Here is a 19,975-nt window from a genome sequence, read left to right on the forward strand (position 1 = left end):
AATCGTCACCGGTTGTCGGCCATGAGCGGGAATCGAACTCGGGTTGCCGGGTTCGTAGCGCAGCGCGCTATCTGCTACACTACCGCTCCCCACACACAAGCGCGCACACACAGGGATCTGGGGAAGGAGGCACACGGCAACGAGGAGCGTTAGGAGGGGAGGGGAGGGCGAGGAGTCAGAACACACACCAGGGGGGCGGGGAGGGTGGTGGAAGACGACACGGTGACTGGCCGTGTCGTTTATTTTTTTTTTGTAACGCGTGTGCCGGAGTGTGGACCAACAGCTTAAATAAGACTGCGCTCTCTCCCCGTGAGACGGCGAGCGGACGCGAGGTGAGCTGGAGGCTGCTGACACGGCACGGCGCGGCACGCGACTGCCTCTATAAATACGACGGTGGCTTCAGCGAGGGTGGCTACTGCCGCCGGACGCACTGCAAAATAAGAAGAGGCTTCTTATTCCACGCAGCCGAGCAACCAACCTCTGCGCCTGCTGTTGTCCCTGCAACCAACTTCTCTCTCCTACTGCCTCTCTCTCTCTCGCTGTCTCTCCGTGTGTGCGTCTGCAAGGTACGAATTTGTGATGGTGATCGTGACGGTCGTGATGCACTCCCGCGGCGTTTATCTTAATTTGTTAATTGCGTAATTCACGCGGGTTTCGCGCGTCTCGCTGGAAATCGTCCACTTCGTTGTAGCACGCGGTAAATGAAAGGGAGAGGCTCGTGTTGCGTGTTGTGTGTTTCTATAATCATTCTCGAACAGGGCGCAGAGGCGGGTGATCCTGCTGCTGGTGACGTTGGTGTTGGTGTGTACGTCTTTCCATAACACGCTTTTTTATTTTTTCCCCAAAAGCACCGGCAGCGTTAATCGAGCGAAATTGAAAACGTGTTTGGGTCAAAGCGCCGCCGGTTTTGATGATAGGATTTGCCTAATTATATAACGTTGCGTCAAAAACATAACGGTGTCGGGTGATGTGCGTTGTATTCAAAAGTGCCTCTTTGCAGGTGCGCGTGGAGGGGGGGTTTTGGGAACCGCGCTGTTTGCTCAAAGAGCAAAATGTAAATCTGCTGCTTGACATTTTATTTCGGATTAAATATCACGCAAATTAAAACATTGACAACGAACTTAACGAAATCACTTTTACACCATTACGATACAGAATATATGATAATGGACCAGAAATTAATTGATGATTGCATACGCGTGAGTCTGCGCTGAAGCTGAGCGCGCGTGTGAGCGCGCACGCGTGTGCGTCAGTGAACTAATTATCGTTCGTGAACACGCAATGCGATTGGTCACACAAAGAAGTCCAAATTGGAGGAGACAGGTCATTGAGATACACGGTCAAAGGGCATGAGCCCAAGCCCTATTGTAATGGATTCATTCAGTATCATTAGCGGGGGCAATGGGGGGAAAATCGTAAATTCCGCATGGTGGAGCAAATGCCCCCCTAAAGATAGATGTGGGACCTTTTATTGAACGCATCAAAGAGTAGCCCTATACGAACGTTCTTAACCACGTAATGTAAATCTACTTTGCATGGCTGCATTTTATAAATTGCCAACGCTTTGTCGAATGTCATCGGCGATATCCCGTATGCAAAAATGGGTCACGCGCACAACAGATGCACAGCGAAAGCACCGACAACAACATGGGGCAATGCAGTTTGCATTTAATACTCATCATTGTCACTTGAAAGACATACATGTTTACAATGGGACGTGTAAATACACATATGACATACAATTAACAGGAGATGCATGTGTAAAATATATTGCAAATGTACCACCTTAATTTTGCGCTTCGCTGGGCCGTCAATCAGTAGGCACCTGGGTTTTACATTAGCCCTAAACCTTGGGTCATTTCCTTCACCCATTGGCTTCGAAATTAATCAACCCAGCACTTCTCCGTTCTGCGCAGCAGTAAATTGAGGGGTGGGGTAAACCGTGGGTGTCAGTCTATTTTTTTCTTTTCAAAACCCCATCCGTTCAACGTGTAATGGCTGGAGTTAAGGCTCAGTGTATCCTGTTGTCGAGTTTGGCCGTCCACATCGACACGAGTTGATTGATTTGAAGGGCTTAGAGCCATTACCCTCCGGCAAAATGAACGACGCAACGATGTTTTTCTTTTACCCTTCACGGGGTTAAAATATTTAAACGAAGTTTATGCTGCGGCCGTGTCCACACGTAAGGTTATGCTGGCCCGTATCGTGCGGATCTTGTGAGCGCGAGTTGTTCCCATGTAGTGGCGTTTCTCTGAGTACTCCAGGTTTTCCTCGACTCATCATGAAAAAGAACAAAAATATAATTTGAAATGAACAATAAAGCGAAGCTATTTTGGCGGTTCTGAGCCAGTGTTTGGAAATTCCACATTCCGATAACGAGCGATGTCGTCCCCATACGCCGAGCCCTTTCATTTATTTCCACCGCGATCTAACAGCCTACAAACCCTGCGACGACCAGATTCTGATGTAATCTCACGCGCTCTGACCACACAACGCGCTGGATGATGATGAAGACGTGATTTTGAATTTCAAGAAGCGTCTTGCTGCCGCTGCTGCGATTGTCTTTTTTCGTCGTTGGTCCATTCTCCGAACGCATTGCCCCAAATTGCGTGTCGCGAGACAGAGAATCCACTACGAGACACCAGTGCGGCACCGCGTGTCACAGGTGACGGGGCTTGTGATCCTTTACACAGTATGGGGGCGCGCTTGCCCGCCACGCCGCTGCACGCTGCCAATCTACGATGGGCAGAGAGTGCGTTTCTTGTGCAGACATTGACGTCAACACGCCGGCACTCGCTATCGATCACGGGTGACGGCTCAGTCGCCCCCGACCTCTGAGCCACCCGGCACCTGGACCTGCGTTTGTAAAAACATACACCTGGGAGGTTTGTCGGCGAATGTGGAATAAAGGCAGCTATTTGTGAGTGTGATGGCATCGAAGAGAAATGTCGTTCTGATATCATGACCTGAGCCGGCCGTGTGATCCAGCTCTTTGGTTCGCAAGGTAGGTAGGTCACCCATAATCTGTGGAACTTTAAAAAAAGAGAGAATATTACGTTTCTCGCGAGCTGACCAGGAGATGGCAGTGCAAGAAGTGGGCTCGTGATCCCGTCTGTGCGAACTTCCATGGGGAGCGGTGGCGCAGTGGTTAGCGCGCTGCGCTACAAACCCGGCGACCCGAGTTTGATTCACGCTTTTACGGCCAACGCCGGTGACGATTATTTGAACCGCTCCTGTGCCTCCCCTAGGTCGACTCAGCCTCATATGAGTACCGAATACGATGTGTAAACATCGCCACTAGGGAGACAAAGGTGGCCGGGCGTGGTGCTGGCCACCTCCCATATCGTGTGCCGTGCCGGACTGCATAGGTGCTCACTAACAGCACTTGCCCCAACAGTCCGTTAAGGCTATACGGGGGATCTTTGTCTTTGTCCCCAAGTGTTCCGGTTTCCTCCCACACGGAACAATCCCCTTGTTTGGCCCAAGGAGCGAAACTTCGGACATCACGACGAACAACTCAGAATTACATCGGGGAGCTTCACCGCACAACGGCGAAACCCTTCGCAGAAAGCAAAACCAACAATATATTTAAACATTTTGGAACAAAATTAATAGGAGCACGAATTCCTATGCGGCATTGTTAACTAAAACTTTCTTGGGAAAAAGACGTTTCATCATCAGAAGAAAATTAATATTTCTGCAGTCCCCACTCTCCCTTAACACTCGGGAAATGGGGTTTTGAGAGTCCTGGAAAACACCTATACCGCACTGTACTACATGATGAATTAATCCATGAGCTTCAATACCATCATATATATTCAAGGTGCATTTTTTATTGTTAATCGGATTGCCTCCAACTGGGTGGTAGCCTTAAGCTTCAACATGCCTGGAATTCTGCCCAGTCGTGCCTATTATAAGGCTGAACCAGACCCAACACTTGCGTGTACAATGGTGACAAAACCGATCACAACGGGAGGATGCTTGCGGGCGAGCAAACCGATTGCACTCGTTCATCCAGAATCTAAAGACGTTTTTTTCATGGAGCGTCCTGCCAAGCATTTCACAGCCGGTGGGCGGGGGGAGTGAAATTATATTACGACGAGTAATCTAATTTGGGTAAGTTGCAGATAACTTTGATGTTTGGGTAATATCAGTTTGCAATCGCGTGTGTACGATTGTTATGTTCAGTGTGTGTTTACATCCGAGGGTGACTGCATCGTAACGCTTTCAGATGCGCTTCTGCGGCCGTCGGGAACGCTCCTCCTTCCGATATCGGGAAGCCACAGGAGCATGTGAAAATTTTAATCTACATTTAAAACTCATCTCTTTAGAACTGATGTTTGTGTTGAGTGTGTTGTCCTTCCCCCGCACATCCGCTTAGCGCGGTCGGACACGTACGGTGTGAAAGAAGTTCAACCGTACACAACAGATGTATGTTTGTTATTGTTGTTGACTGCCGTTTCACCTCCGCCGTGCGTGCCGCTTGATTGAGCGCAGGGGTGGAGGGGAAGGAGGCAGGAGCAGGGGGAGCGGGGCGAGCGAAACAGCCGCAGGGGGCGATGGCTGCAGCGTCGTCGTTGCTGCTGCTGCAGCTGCTGCTGATGCCGCTGGTGGTGGCCACGACTTCGACGGCGGCGCGGGTCGGCACCGATTGCCGCGCTCGTTGCGCGCAGTGCGGAGACGATACTCGCCCCGGAGACGCGCTGCGCGCCACGGTGAGAGACGGGGGGGACACGCGCGCGGGATAACGCCGCCACGGGACCAATATTAGCCGCGATCGATGTTTGTTTCTTTGAGTTTTTTTGTAGTTTTTTTTGGGTGGGTTCGATCATCGCGTAAATATGCAGCGTGTCTTGATTTGATGCGTTCGTGACTGGCAGGAATATATACTATCTGGTTCTTTCGGTAAAGTCACGTAGGTAGAAAACATAATGAAAGAAACACGACGCTTCGGACGGACGCTTGTGTTGCCACCGAAACGTCGTGTTTATTTTATTATTTTTCTTCTATCTATATGACTTTACCGAAAGCACCAGTGAGGATGCAATGTGTCGTTAAACTCGCCACCACCCGACACAGCCGAATTGGTTTTGCCCGCGCAAACACAATGTGACAATTAGTTACTGCGAACTTACTGGACATGTGTGGACAAAAAAGAGCTTCATAGCTCATCGGATTCCTCTGGGATGAATTTATATTACGATATCTGACGACATCCACGCTCAGTGCTCATCGTGGGGTGTGGGAGGGGTGCGGATCGCGCTACGGAACCCGGTGACCCCCCCAGTTCGACTGCCGCTCACGGCCACCACCAAACCCCAGTGACGAGTCTTGGGGAGTCGTCTCCTAGGTCGACTCAGCCTCGACTGAGCACCGCACCTGCGCTGCGGCGTCTCGCGGGTCATCGTCGCCGCCACGAAGGGAGACGCACGCGGTGTGGGCTCGGTTCAGGCCACCCCGACCCCCGTTCTGTGCACTGCTGCTCACTCGCGCAGCACTTGCCCCAAAAATGCGTGAAGGCTATACGGGTGATCTTTGTATTTGCAATACGGTATGTGCGTACCGTATGTAGGAAACTACACATTTGTGAATTATCTCAAAAGGACAACAATGTTTATGTAAATTTTTATTTAAAGCTTTCGTGACTGTAGGGATTCATATTTTTGGTTCTTTCGGTAAAGTCACGTAGAAGGGAAAGAATAAGATAATAAAAAATATACAACAATAAAATTCTCACGACGTTTCGACTGCAACACAAGCAATCATCATCAGGTGTGAAATCAAACATTTCTTGCTGTGGATTTCACCCCTGATGATGACGACGATTGCTTGTGTTGCAGTCGAAACGTCCTGATAATGTTATTGTTTCATATTTGTATTATTGTATTGTTTCCCTTCTACGTGACTTTACCGAAAGAACCAAGAATAAAAATGTTTATATCCGTTTATCGGGCGGTAGGGTGGCGCTTGTGCCTAGGTTCGATTCCCGACTCGGGTGCTGTTCCAGGGCCTCCCCGTGCCACGCGGCTCTCGGATGACATTTGACCATACTTGCCCGCGCTGGTCAGTGCCAAATTGGTGTAAGGCCGGGAGCAGAGACACGGACGCATAGAAGTACAGCACAACGATGCATGTTTCTGCACCGCACACTACGAAGCGCTACATCAGCAGCAGCAGCAGCAGCCGTGGTCAATCCACTGCTGAATGAAAGCCTCCTCAATCCGTTGCCACCCTTCGCGATTCTGCGATGCAATGAATGCCACACGAGCTGATTGCACATCATACAGTGCACATATACTGCCGGCTAACACACACCGTGTACCCACACTAACGCATAGAAACACACACGTACAAGGTATACAGCCGAACGCGCGCGCACTTACTAACACGTGTATGCAGTATTAAAGACGAAGACATATCCCGATTAGACTTGTCGGCTGTCGGGGTAGGTAAGATGGTCTGGGCAACATCAAGCCTGGCCGCCTTTGTCTGCCCAGTGCTGCGATTTGCGCAGCGCAACAGATACAAGGCTAAGTCGACCCAACTCAGGTATATTGTTATTATTCCAATGGGAGGCCCTGGACCGGTTCAGATATTCGCCACTGATGTGAGCCATGGCCGGGAGTCGAACTCAGGTTAGCCGGGTTTTGTAACGCGCACTGCGCAAATGACTGCTCCATCAGCCTCCTCTATAGGAACACAAAGACAAAGACATACACATATACACTAACACGCACACATATATACAAATACACAAATACTAACATACACGTGCAGTATACACTCATGGATATAAACGGTACACTAATACACGTGTGTGTACTGTATATATACACACAGTATATTCACACACATGTATACTGGGTGAGAGCCTCGCCAGGTCACGGGGGTCCGACCATACTTCACCACGCTGATCAGTTCCAATTGGTGAAGGCGTGGAGCATACACATTACGTGGGAGCATAGAGATGCAGCATAACAATATAAGTATCTGCACTGCCAGCTGATGCTTGCTAATGGACCTCCGCAAGCCTATAACAACAACTGTGATGAGTGGTGGTTTGGCCGCCTAAAACGCCATCGTGTAGGGGCAACCCCGATTTAGTTTGCGAAATGGGAGATGGAATCAGAGGCGACACACGGACAGACCCCGTGCGCCGTAGAGCTGTCACTCATAATCATCGTGTCACCGTCATCATCATCATCAAAGACAAAGATCCACCGTGTAGCCTTAACAGACTGTTGGGGCAAGTGCTGTTAGCGAGTAGCACCTATGAAGGGACGGTACGGCAAACGAGGGAGTGGGTTGCCAACACCACGCCCGGCCGCCTTTGTCTCCCCAGTGGCGATGTTTACACACCGCAACATGTACTCATTCGAGGCTGAGTCGACCTAGGGGAGGCCCAGGACCGGTTCAAATGATCGTCACTGGGTGTTGGCTATGAGCGGGAATCGAACTTGGGTCGCAACGCGCTAACCACTACACCACCACTCCCCAAAAACATCATAACCACCAGCTGGAGCAGTACAGGCAGCAGTAGTATGCGAAATGCAAATCTCATGAATCGTCATTATCAGTGTCCTCATCATCATCATCGGCAGGGCATTTAATGTTGCATAATGTGTCATCGTCATCACCAGCAGCAGCAGCGGCAGTGGTAATAATCGTCTTGTGACAACACACTAATTTATCATCGGCGGCCTCGTCATCTTCAGAAGCGCGCTTGATGTTAATTCGTCATCATCGTCGGCTCCGGTGTCTGGTATCGAGTGTCGTCGTCACAATGAGCAGTCGCAGCAGCGTTTTTTGTTCTTCAAACATCACGCTTCATCTTCATGACGCTTCATTGGCGTTGATGATTGTTATACCAAATCGTGCCTCGCCTTCACAAATTACAATGCATTACACAGTAATTTTCTTTCATCGCCACGCTAAATCGTGATACTAATCATCGTCCATCATTCCATGTCCATTGCAATAATGACTCCTGCCATCATTGTACCCCAGTGCTTAATTGCAGCTGAAACAATCGGGGCGTGTCGGTGGCGAGATGTGAACTACCTCGCCTGGTATGGAGGGGGTTGTGGGTTCGACCCCGACGCCTGTTTATTTCGAGTTTGCGTGTCTCTGCCCACGTGGTCGCGTGCAATTTTGTATTCGGCTCCTCCAGGTTTTTTCCCTGCACATTTAGAAACATGCGTTTAAACAATACTTGACTGCTATATATATATAAAAAAGCCATTTCCACTTCGTTGAGCTATTATTTGTGATAGCCATGCAGGTCGCTGCTGAAATAAGAGTTACTACATAGCTCAGTGGGACCTTACCTGGTCAACTAAAAAATCTTTTTTTTTAGTATTTCGGACAAACGCTGTTCTGGGGCAATTTTTTTGTGTGACGCCACATCCATCTCGCCTTGCTCTGCTTATACCGTGGTGTGAACCTGTTCATAGGATTATCGAACTGCTATATATTACTTTGAATATATACCTACTGTTGGGTTATAATGTAAAGTCGTGCAGTGTCCGTCCGCTCGTGAGAGTTCGTGCCTTCCCCCGGCGATCTTCACACTCCTCCACGGCAGCCTTGCAACGTTCCGCGAACACATCGAGCGAGAAGTTTAGCGCTGATTGTATCAATTACCGACACCCAGCCGCCTGCACGTATGCACAATCGTCGTCGCAACGGGTATCCGTTCATAGCGTCCGGTATTTTATAGCCTGCCACAAATCAATGGGACGGGAATAATTAATGTGGGGGGTTCCAGAAATAGACGCGTCAACGGGTTAACGACGCTGCGTCAACGTCCGCTTGCGAATTCTTAGGTTTTTTCGGTAAAGTCACGTAGGTAAAACATAAAAATTAATAAAAGTAAAATAAAATAAAAGTCACGATGTTTCGGAGACAACTTAAGCTTCCGTCCTCAGGTGGAACCGTCACAGCCACGACAGCTGTATCAAGTAAATGAGAGATTGCAGGAGCTACCACTCCGTTTATATAATGGTTGGAGAGGGGTGGGGGGAAGCGGCAAGTACAGCACACTTTTTATTCATATGGTAAGGTGGGGCTTAAGAGGGTGAGCCTTTGTTATGGAGAAGTACGGTTTGTGACTCAACCTGTGACAAGGAGAAAACAACTGAACATGGAAAACCTGTAATAGTACGCTTGCGAAGTTGCTGCGTTCTCTCTAATTCGCGAACGCGTAATCAGCACACCCATTCAGACCCAGTGCGTGTGTATTCTGTGTGCGTGTACATGCAGACTTTAAACAAACAAACAAAAAAATCTGCGTTTGTCTAAATGCTTCCCTCTCGCCGTGTCGATGGTCCTGGTTGATTGTTTGACCATACTTCCCTATGCTGGTCAGTGCGGGTACGTAAGGGGGCGGGGTTGGGGCCGGATAATTCCCATATTCATTTCGCCCGTGGCAAAATACGCACGGAAGACGCGCGGCTTGAGTTGACCTGTTGAGTGCAATTTTCGCGACACAATTGTGTGTGTGTCGGCAACACACAAAGATCCCCCGTGTAGCCTTAACAGACTGTAGGGGCAAGTGCTGTTAGCGAGCACCTATGAAGGCCGCAACGGCACACGAGGGGGTGGGTGGCCAGCACCACGCCCGACCGCCTTTGTTTCCCTAGTGGCAATGTTTACACAGCGCACCAGGTACTCATTTGAGGCTGAGTCGACCTAGGGGGAGGCCCAGGACCGGTTCAGATAACCGTCACTGGTGTTTGCCGTGAGCGGGAATCGAACCCGGGTCGCCAGGTTCATAGCGCAGCGCGCTAACCACACCACTATCGCAACACACACACACATAAATACACACGCACGCTGCTCACGGCTATATCATTGTACCGGGGGTGGGGGCTGCTCTTAAACCTCTGCACTTTTGCGAGCAGCCTTCCTTGAGCGCTTATGATAATGAGACACTTTATTGCAACAAGCGTTATCAGCGTCATCCACGTGGCTCCGCTGGCCACTGCATCTGTCACTGATGCGCTCCGCGCTGCGACGCCAACGACGCCAGCGTGCACACACACTGAGTGGGGGAGCGGTGACGCAGCCACACCGCTCTAACCACACCGTTTAGCACGTTGTTTTGTACAGGCAGATTGAGTTTTGCGGGTCCATGCGGGGCGTACGGGCGTTTCAACGCGGGCACATTTGTTTTTCGTCCGTTTGTGTTTCTACCCTTGTGATGGGACTTTGCAGGATGAACGTTGAGATGTATAAGGGCCACGGGGGTGACCAATAAGCTCTGAATTGTTCTGTGGTAAGGTAGGACGTTGACAAGGGGTGAACAGGTAGGCGCAGCGCTGAGCGCACTTTCACGACCCCCTCCACTCCTGTCACTTGAGTTCGACTGCCCGTCAAAGACGTCATCAGTAGGAGGTGGTTAATGGATTTTTCGGTGGCGGGTCTCTCCTAGATCGACTCGGCCACAAATGTACTGGGGGAAACAAAGGTAGACCCTGCTATGTCGGCCTGAACAGCTGCTCACGAATATCAATTTCTCAATCCGGTCCAGAATGTTACATCGGCGGTCTTTGTCAGTGGATGTCTCCGTGTGTCTCTCTCTTTCTCTGTGTGTGTGTCTCTCCATGTGTCTCTCTCTCTCTGTGTGTGTCTCTACATGTGTCTCTCTCTCTCTCTGTGTCTCTGTGTGTGTGTCTCTCTCTGTGTGTGTGTCTCTCTCTCTCTGTGTGTCTCTCTGTGTGTGTGTGTCTCTCCATGTGTCTCTCCCCCATGTGTCTATCTCTGTGTCTCTGTGTGTGTGTCTCTCTGTGTGTGTGTGTCTCTGTGTGTGTGTGTGTCTCTCTGTGTGTGTGTCCCTCTCTCTCTGTGTGTGTCTCTCCATGTGTCTCTCCCTCATGTGTCTCTGTCTGTGTCTCTGTGTGTGTGTCTCTGTGTGTGTGTGTGTCTCTGTGTGTGTGTGTCTCTCTGTGTGTGTGTCCCTCTCTCTCTGTGTGTGTCTCTCCATGTGTCTCTCCCTCATGTGTCTCTGTCTGTGTCTCTGTGTGTGTGTCTCTGTGTGTGTGTGTCTCTCTGTGTGTGTGTCTCTGTGTGTGTGTCTCTCCATGTGTCTCTCCCCCATGTGTCTCTCTGTGTGCGTGTGTGTATCTGTGTGTGTGTCTCTCTCTCTGTATGTGTCTCTCTCGGTGTCTGTCTCTCTCTCTTTGTAAATGTGTCTCTCTCCTAGCCTGCATTCATTCATACCTGATGACGGTTTCTTGTATTCCAATCGAAACGTCGTATTCTATTAGTTACTTTATTTTCATGCTATACGTGACTTTACCGAAATAACCAAAGAGTAGAATATGACTATTGACTCATATAATCAGAAGGTTGGGCGTTACTTCCATCCGAGGCCGATAAAACAAGTACTACTTCCAGGGAAATCAAAATCGGTCGTCTTTTGGGCTGACTGATCCAGCGCCATGTGAATGTGACATTTCCACCACTGGCTTAGCGCTTGAGCGGAGGGAACGCTTTAATGCTGTTGTGTGTGTGCGTGTATGTGGTTTTTTATCGGTCGTAGTTTAGTGGTAGTTAATTGAAGGTGGAGGGGTTACCAGCCCTTCGCACCCGTCCAGAGCCCCCATTTAGCCGCTGTGGTGGTCACAGACGCCATGAGGGGAGAGGCCAATCGGAATTGGCCCTCCCCCAACGGCACTGTCCACGACAGCGTTGCCCGTCCGGCACCACGAGGAGGTAGGGGGCTGTAGGGGGCAGTCGCCCTCCAACAACAACGGAGGGCGGACGAGCGACACTCACAACAACGAGCGGAGCGCCGGGTGAATAAAACACAGCAAGTTGGCACAGTAGGGGGCACAGGTGGTGCATCAGCCAGTCATCTCGGTCATCTCAGTCAGTCGACCCGTGGCACCTGCTGGGTCTGCCCCGTGACCTCCTGCCAGCGGGCGTTCGACACTTCACGTGGCCTCAAGGTGCACATAGCCTGGCACAAGCGTCGTGGTGACGTCACCGCCACTTAGTCGCGAATGGCGGTTGTTGTTGTGTGTGGGAGGAGCGGTAGTGTAGCGGTTAGTGCGCTGCATTGCGAACCTGGCAACCCGCGCTCGATTCCCGCTCACGGCAAACACCAGTGACGATTATCTGAACCGGTCCTGGGCCTCCCCTAGGTCGACTCAGCCTCAAATGAGTACCTGGTGCGATGTGTAAACATCGCCGCTCGGGAGACAAAGGCGGCCGGGCGTGGTGTTGGCCACCCACCCCCTCGTGTTCCGGCCTTTATAGGTGCTCGCTAACAGCACTTGCCCCTACAGTCTGTTAAAGGCTATATGGGGGATCTTTGTTGTGTGTGCGCATTCAAGATTTGTTTTTTCTAAAGGACAATTTATTTGCTACAATGTAATCGTGACTTTACAAGCACCTGAGTATTGATTGCAATTTTTGATGACGCATTTTCTCATGCAGTTTTGCTATTTCAACGACAAACTGCATTTATAATGTGTCCCGCACTGATGCGATTTTGTCTTTAAGACCCCTTGAGCAAATAACTTAGGCGAGAGTATGAAAAATACGAAATTGCAAACATGTACGAAAATAATAGCTTCACCTTCTCATTATTTTCCGTCCAACTGCGTCAGCTGTATGCGTTAGCCCTGCGTCACGCTGTGCTCCTGCCACTTGTTGACAGAGCCCCCCCCCCCCCCCCCACTTCTAGAACAGACGAGACCTCTCAATGGGTTCTTGCCTTGTGAAAGTAAGCCACTGATGACGCTTATGTATGTACGCGGTCGTCCAAATGCCGTCAGCTGTATCTGTACAACACGTATGAGTGGATGACACTGAACCGTAAAGGTGGTTTTGGCAACATACATGCTGCACTTCTGGCCACTGACCAACCTCGCAGTGATACAGGTGGAGGGCCACCTTCTGTGATACACAAGAACAAACTCTACCCCGGCTCGTTTACACGAGTTGCTGAGCAATCGTCAGCTAGCGGTGGACATTTCTCCACATTGCTACGGCAGCCTCAGCGGTTGCAGAGGACGACAGCCGACTGACTCGCGTAAAGTTATGGGAAGATCAATGTGACCGAGCGCACGCAGAGGAACTGCGTTGTGTTGCTTGTCAGGAGACTGTTGTGATGCATGCTCTCGTTGGTAATGAGCGACACGTGTGTTCGTCCCTGCGTATGCTGTCACCTTCATATTCCCGCATGAATTCACCCATCCCTCTTTCCACCCATCCATCCATTAATATATCAATCAATTTATCTAAATTTTCACAATTCATACGGACATTCATGACAACATTCCATCCATCCACATGCCCAATAATCCAATTAATGCACCCAATTGGCTGTTCTTCCATCCAATACACATACTTACATCCACCCTCTCATATATCAATTCTTCCATTCACCTCTACATCCATGTACCCATCCCAACATCCATCAATTCATCAACATAAACGTTTATCCACCCACTCATCTACTCACCACATATCCACCCACCCACCCATTTATTTAAACACCCATTTATCCATCCACCAAACAACCCACCTATCCACACGTCCATCCATTCAATGTTTGTGTTTACATTAATCCACCCGCCCACCATCTCACCTATCCACCCGCCCACCTAGTGGCCCACGTATCCATGCATCCATCCACTCATCCACCACTCAATCAATCAATCAAACCATCCACAAATCAACACACATATCTGCCAACCATTCAGATCTGCACGCTGGAGTGCAGGTCAGGCCTCACGGTGGCGCAGTACTGGCGGGCGTGCCAGCTCTACTTGGGCCACGACGTGGGACACGCGTGGGTGCAGTCGAGGTCGGCGCCCGGGGTGGCCGATCCGGACCCGCCAGGAGACGAGAGCGGCCCGGGCCCCGCTTCGCCGCAGCAGCTCGACAAGAAGTACGGGGGCTTCTTTCGCCGCGTGCGCTCCCTGGTCCCACGGGCCCCCTCGGCTCCTAGGGCCCCTCTGACGGCGCCGCAGGCGGGCAGCTCCACTCCTTCCCTGGCGAGTGTGCTGGATGAAATCCGAAACTACCTGCAGACTCTTGACGGCTCCACGGCCTTGCAGCAGCAGCAGCAGCAATTGAACGGCATCGTCCTCCCGTCCGGCGCGGCGGACAAACGCTACGGGGGCTTCGGAAGGGGCCGCTTTCGAACCAAGAGGGGTCCCGATGGCCGCGACGACGGGGGCGACCTACGGTCCGAACGGGAACGCGCCGAGGAAGCGGAAGAGGAGGAGGAGGAAGAGGAAGAAGAAGACGAGGAAGAGAGGGAGGGAAACGGAGACGAGTCAGCGGCGGAGGTGGCGGACGACGATGACGAGGGTGATGAGGACGGTGGGCAGGGGGAGGACGGGGAGGTGGCAGTGGAGCGCGCCGAGGGGCGGGCGGACGGGAAGACCGTGCAGAAACGATACGGGGGCTTCATGCGGAGGGTGGGACGGCCGCACAAAGCGTCGTGGGCCAACCAGAAGCGCTACGGGGGGTTCATGCGCCGCTTCTTCGGGGTCTCCATCCGCTCGGAGGACAGCGAAGGGCCCGCAGACAAGAGATTCAGCGCGTACGCTCGACGCCGGCTCGTGCAGCAGTGAGGACGCGAAGGAGACACGGGATTCGGGAGGAGGGGAGGGGGGGCCTGGGTCTGGCCCTCGTGGCTCTGTTCCCATCCTCGCTCTTAGCTTTGGAATGTGGTCATCTCATCATGCTTTCCCTACACGGGCATCCACATAGTTTACATACACGCACGCATACACGCTGAATAACACATATATGGGTCGTGCGCTTGAAATGATAACAGTGTTAACGTGATTTCGACAACAGAAGGAGTTTTTTTTAAGTGAATCGTTTAAACTAAGATGGGTTTGCACTTACAGTTCGTTAGCTGACACTTGCTTAATACACTTACTGCAAGGGGAGTGAGTGTGTGTGTGTGCGTGTGTTCGCGTGTGTGTGAGTGTTGTGGCCGTGTATAGGTGTGTGTGTGTGTGTGTGCGTGTGTTCGCGTGTGTGTGTGTGTTATAGCCGTGTATAGGTGTGTGTGTGTAGAAGTCCGTGTGTTCATATAGAGAGCAGCTTCCGATACCAATCTCATGTCATGTACAAAGCGAACGTCAATTAACACTCGAGCATTAATGTGCATACAAAAAAAAATCGTGCGGTGAACATGCAGTGGTATATCCTTGCATCTCGTGCTAACGTTTTGTCTGTACGATGTCATACTCCGTGTGTATTATATATTGTCATGCAGGTGTACGTGTGTGGTGTCGTATTTTATCGTACGATGCGAGAAACGATGGCGAAGGTTGATATCGTCTTAGTAGAGTTTAACAACCCCGACGCTAACAATGTGTTGGAGGTTGGGGGGTTGGGGTCTAACACGGGTCGCATGGAATCACGCACGCTAGGTGTGTGCGCCTCGCCAAACAGGATGCTCCGAAAAGTTTCCCTTGTAATGGTATCTGGACCAAATGTTGTTGAGCATGCATATGTTGACTGCATACAGAAAGCATGCACTATATGTTACTTTTTTTTTAAATAAAAATGTCATGTTTACTAATGCAGTTACATACACCCCGAACGCACGCACGCAGCGCAACACACGCCGGTTTAATACCTTGAAATCGAGGCCGCGCAATTGCGTGAAGACAAACACTTCGTGTTGATAACATTCGAGCAGGGCCTGAAACAGACAAATTTAACTGCCAAGTCAGAGTGTGTAATCTTACACGTGCGCTGGAGCCGGCTACGTATCTCTTTGGCAGCCAAGTGGTGGAAATTACACATTCTCATGGCAGGGGACCCCAGTTCACAAAAGAGCATGAAGAGGTCGACCACTCACTGTTGACTTTCTGCAAAGTGGTACTTGTTTTAGCCGAGAGCTCAATGATGATGAGTCCACGAATAACTTAATCCAACGAAGCGCTTTTCAAAGTTTGTTTCGGAGTTTACTGTGTGCATTCCGATAAAGAGACCCGTGCTCTTTCTTCACGCAGGGTTAGGTCCGTTGCTGCAGATCCCGGTGATGGTCTCGTATCGGTACTCAACATCATCATGCGATACGAAAAAATACATCCGTAAAAACCAGAGCTTAAGCATTAACAAGTAACCCAAAATAGAAGGGAAGTAATAAAATAATAAAAATAAAACATAATAAAACAATTCTCACGACGTTTCGGCTACAACGCAAGCAGCCGTCTTCAGGTGAAGAATGAGACACTACCAAAATAGGAGCTTATATATAAGCTGCATTGGGGGTTGAAGAGCGCCTTAACAAAAAGAATGTGCATGTGAAGAGGAATTTAGCATATTCATGGAAAATGCGTAGGCGTTGGGCGGGGGGGTGTCAAAGTCATATTATGCCCATGCATTATGCAGGATCAGCAGCAACCAAGGGGGGTGCAGGGATTAGCAGTAACAAAGGGAAGGAATGTTAATGATATGTAGCTGCAGTTACTCAACAACCACGTAGAAAAACTAAAGTATAAACTACATAAAAAACTAAAGTATAAACTGCATCGCACCATCAGTATACTTACTATACTCTATAATAAGCGGAGTTAACTAACAGCAAGTAATACATTACCATTCTACCTCGTAAAAATTCTATAATATGCTTCCATCTAGACCTTATTCTCTTACATCACACGAGCATATACCGTACTATATACTGCCATAGATAAACCCAACATTAAATTATATACTGTATTGCTGTAAACCAACCTATATCTTATACATTTAATATAACACTATGTATTATTCTACACACCCTAATGTGTGTCGAATAATACATAGTGTTATATTAAATGTATAAGATATAGGTTGGTTTACAGCAATACAGTATATAATTTAATGTTGGGTTTATCTATGGCAGTATATAGTACGGTATATGCTCGTGTGATGTAAGAGAATAAGGTCTAGATGGAAGCATATTATAGAATTTTTACGAGGTAGAATGGTAATGTATTACTTGCTGTTAGTTAACTCCGCTTATTATAGAGTATAGTAAGTATACTGATGGTGCGATGCAGTTTATACTTTAGTTTTTTATGTAGTTTATACTTTAGTTTTTCTACGTGGTTGTTGAGTAACTGCAGCTACATATCATTAACATTCCTTCCCTTTGTTACTGCTAATCCCTGCACCCCCCTTGGTTGCTGCTGATCCTGCATAATGCATGGGCATAATATGACTTTGACACCCCCCCGCCCAACGCCTACGCATTTTCCATGAATATGCTAAATTCCTCTTCACATGCACATTCTTTTTGTTAAGGCGCTCTTCAACCCCCAATGCAGCTTATATATAAGCTCCTAGTTTGGTAGTGTCTCATTCTTCACCTGAAGACGGCTGCTTGCGTTGTAGCCGAAACGTCGTGAGAATTGTTTTATTATGTTTTATTTTTATTATTTTATTACTTCCCTTCTACGTGACTTTACCGAAAGAAACAAGAAGATGAATCCCTGCAGTCACGAAAGCTTTAAATCGAAATTTAACCCAAAATAACCATTGCTTGAATGCAATTTTACATCCAATTGTTCGTTTCGATTTTTTCCACCTGTCAATCCACTGCTGGATGTTCAGCGTGGCGCGGTGAAGCGATTGGAGGCGGTGGTGATGCCATCGGCCGATTCCGATGCCTCGCCTTGCTTGAGACTCAAACTCAGGTGGCTGGCTTCTTGGATCAGTGCGCGAATCCCCGCGTCATCGCCGCAACCCTTCCACCTGCTAGCGGGTTAAACGGGCGAATGCTTTAAACAGGAGTAGCGTCGTCAACAAGTGGATCGTGTGCTTGGTAAACGCTCAATTCGTCACGCCGGCCGTGTGTTTACAAAAATGACCGGTCCCGTCTGAACATCTCTTCTGTGTGTCGATCCACATCAGCTCAAGCCTCCCGTAGATCACATGAACCACGTGTGGCCACCCCCCGGCTCTGGACACGCTGCCCCATGCAGCTCACTCCTGCCTGCTTCCCTCGTTCGTCTCTCTCCTTTCCTCCTCTCATCGTCTCCCTCTCAAGCCGGACATCATGGCACCGATTGATTCCTTCTCCTCTTCCTCCCCGTCTTGCACGGCGCTCCCTCCCTCGTTCTTCCTGGCCCCCTCGTCTCGAGCCGTGGCCTCTTGGCCCCCCTCTTGCGGACTTCCTTCCCCTGCATCCCACCCCGCGCATCTTTCGCTGCCTGATATTGTGTCGCCACTGACTCTGCTCCGTTTCCCGTAGGTGCTGCGCCACGGATGCAAATAAAATTAAAAGTAAAATTTTTAAAAGATTGTTTTTAAACACGCTTTAATGAAATGTACCCTACTCGTAATGACAGAACTCCACGACTCCAGGAAGTGGCCCCGAAACTTGCCATAACGTAAGGGGGCCGTGGCAAATTACAGCCAACGTCAATTGAGCGTGGACAATTAGACCCAAGCCGAAACATAACATATGAAAATGAATGTTTAAAAATACTTTTTTTCTTTTTTTTGATAGAATATAGTATTGTCATCAGTATGACAAGTTTGCAGTCGATACCACATTGGGAAGTGGGTTAAAATTGAGTTGCAAGATTTGAGGATACGACAACAACAACAGACAGAGTGAGTTAAATAAACACGTGTAATAATAAAAAAGCGTTCATCTCAAACCATCTCATCCGGCCAACTCCGAGAATGACTCGTGTAATTAATGAGCTCATCTTAACTGGCGATTATTAGTTTTTTTAGGTAAATAAAAAGAATGCACTGAAAATGTTTAGCAGCAACAACAACAAAGCCACTGATGAGTAAGCAAGAACCACACACACAGACACACACCTGCAAATAGACATCGTCTTAATAACTTTCATAACAATGATCGTGTTCGCCGGATTTTTAAGACGTTCTGGAAAGAAAGACGCACCCAAAACGTGTCACCCATGTCAATAAAGCTACACAAATCTGGTGGCACACACACACAGACAGCTTATTATAAGACGCACACAAAACGTTTCCTTTATGGTACAGGATAGTGGAGTGTGTGTGGTGCGCGCGCGTCTTATAATCCAGAGAATACGATCACATAGGACGACACACGTTACACGACAACAAACTGCATTAGATCTCACAAAGTCCACGAGGTGGCCGTCGTTGTTGAGGAATGTTGATGGGACCCTAACGATCCTGGCAGTGCAACAACTCTGGGTGTGGCGTCTGGCAAAGTGCGATAGACTCACACGTGCACAGTCCCTCTCTCGCATTGGTGATCGCTATACGTTACACATTTTGCATTGCTGTGTGGTGTTACCGCAGTATATATGAATGCACATCATGCCGTCAGTCGCGACTGCATATATACAAGCAGTCTGGACAGCTTTAGCCTGCCTCATGTTATATCGGTTGACCACATGCTGTCGTGGTATACACGTAAGCTAGAGGTTTTGTTTTTTGCGGCCAAGTCCAGTTTTATTTTTTTACCATTCGATGATGCGTTTAAATAAACCATATTGCAAGCCTACAAAAACCACGAGATACGTTGAGCTGCCTCGTGCATGATTGGGCAACACGTGTCTTGTGTTCACGCGCTGAGACACCACGTGACGTGTGTCCCACTTTATTCTGGTGCCTCCAGTCAGAAGGTTGCGAGCTTCAAATTCCGACCCCGGGATTTGCACTCAGCCCATCATCACTCGAGGGACAATGCGATTAGCAGCACGCTTGAAGTTGTCAACGTTGGTTGTCCGACGGGAAAACTCTCTCCGCCATGCTACAGTGGAATCCCCCCCCCCCGCCCACTAACAGAGATAAGCGCTTCTCCCACCGCTCCTCGAAAGCAGCGTGACGATTTGACTGGACCTCGACTGTGATCGCATATGGGGACCACGCGGCACGCGTTTGGGAGTTTTGGACGGCCGTGGTTCTTCCATGAACGCACCCGGCTTCCTTTGTGAAACAATTACGTTACTTAAATTTCGATTTAAAGCTTTCGTGACTGCAGGGATTCATCTTCTTG

General features: G+C 49.3%; 1 protein-coding gene across 2 annotated transcripts; it reads left to right on the forward strand.

The window, feature by feature from the left end:
- The first annotated feature begins 233 nt into the window (after positions 1-233).
- LOC133349219 (proenkephalin-A-like) lies at positions 234-15,556 on the forward strand. 2 transcript variants are annotated; one of them, XR_009755917.1, is made up of 4 exons: positions 234-566; positions 4,498-4,715; positions 13,713-14,972; positions 15,032-15,556. XR_009755917.1 is itself a non-coding variant. In XM_061562527.1 (3 exons), the coding sequence occupies exons 2-3, from the start codon at positions 4,560-4,562 to the stop codon at positions 14,589-14,591; spliced, it is 1,035 nt and encodes a 344-aa protein (XP_061418511.1). In that variant the 5' UTR covers positions 234-566; positions 4,498-4,559; the 3' UTR covers positions 14,592-15,556. The 2 variants fall into 2 exon arrangements, 1 of the variants encoding a protein (XP_061418511.1); XM_061562527.1 differs by having other exon boundaries at positions 13,713-15,556.
- Positions 15,557-19,975: the final 4,419 nt, after the last annotated feature.

This window comes from Lethenteron reissneri, chromosome 29 (assembly GCF_015708825.2).
Source record: "Lethenteron reissneri isolate LAM-NWPU_2019-01 chromosome 29, ASM1570882v1, whole genome shotgun sequence".
Classification (NCBI taxonomy): domain Eukaryota; kingdom Metazoa; phylum Chordata; class Hyperoartia; order Petromyzontiformes; family Petromyzontidae; genus Lethenteron; species Lethenteron reissneri.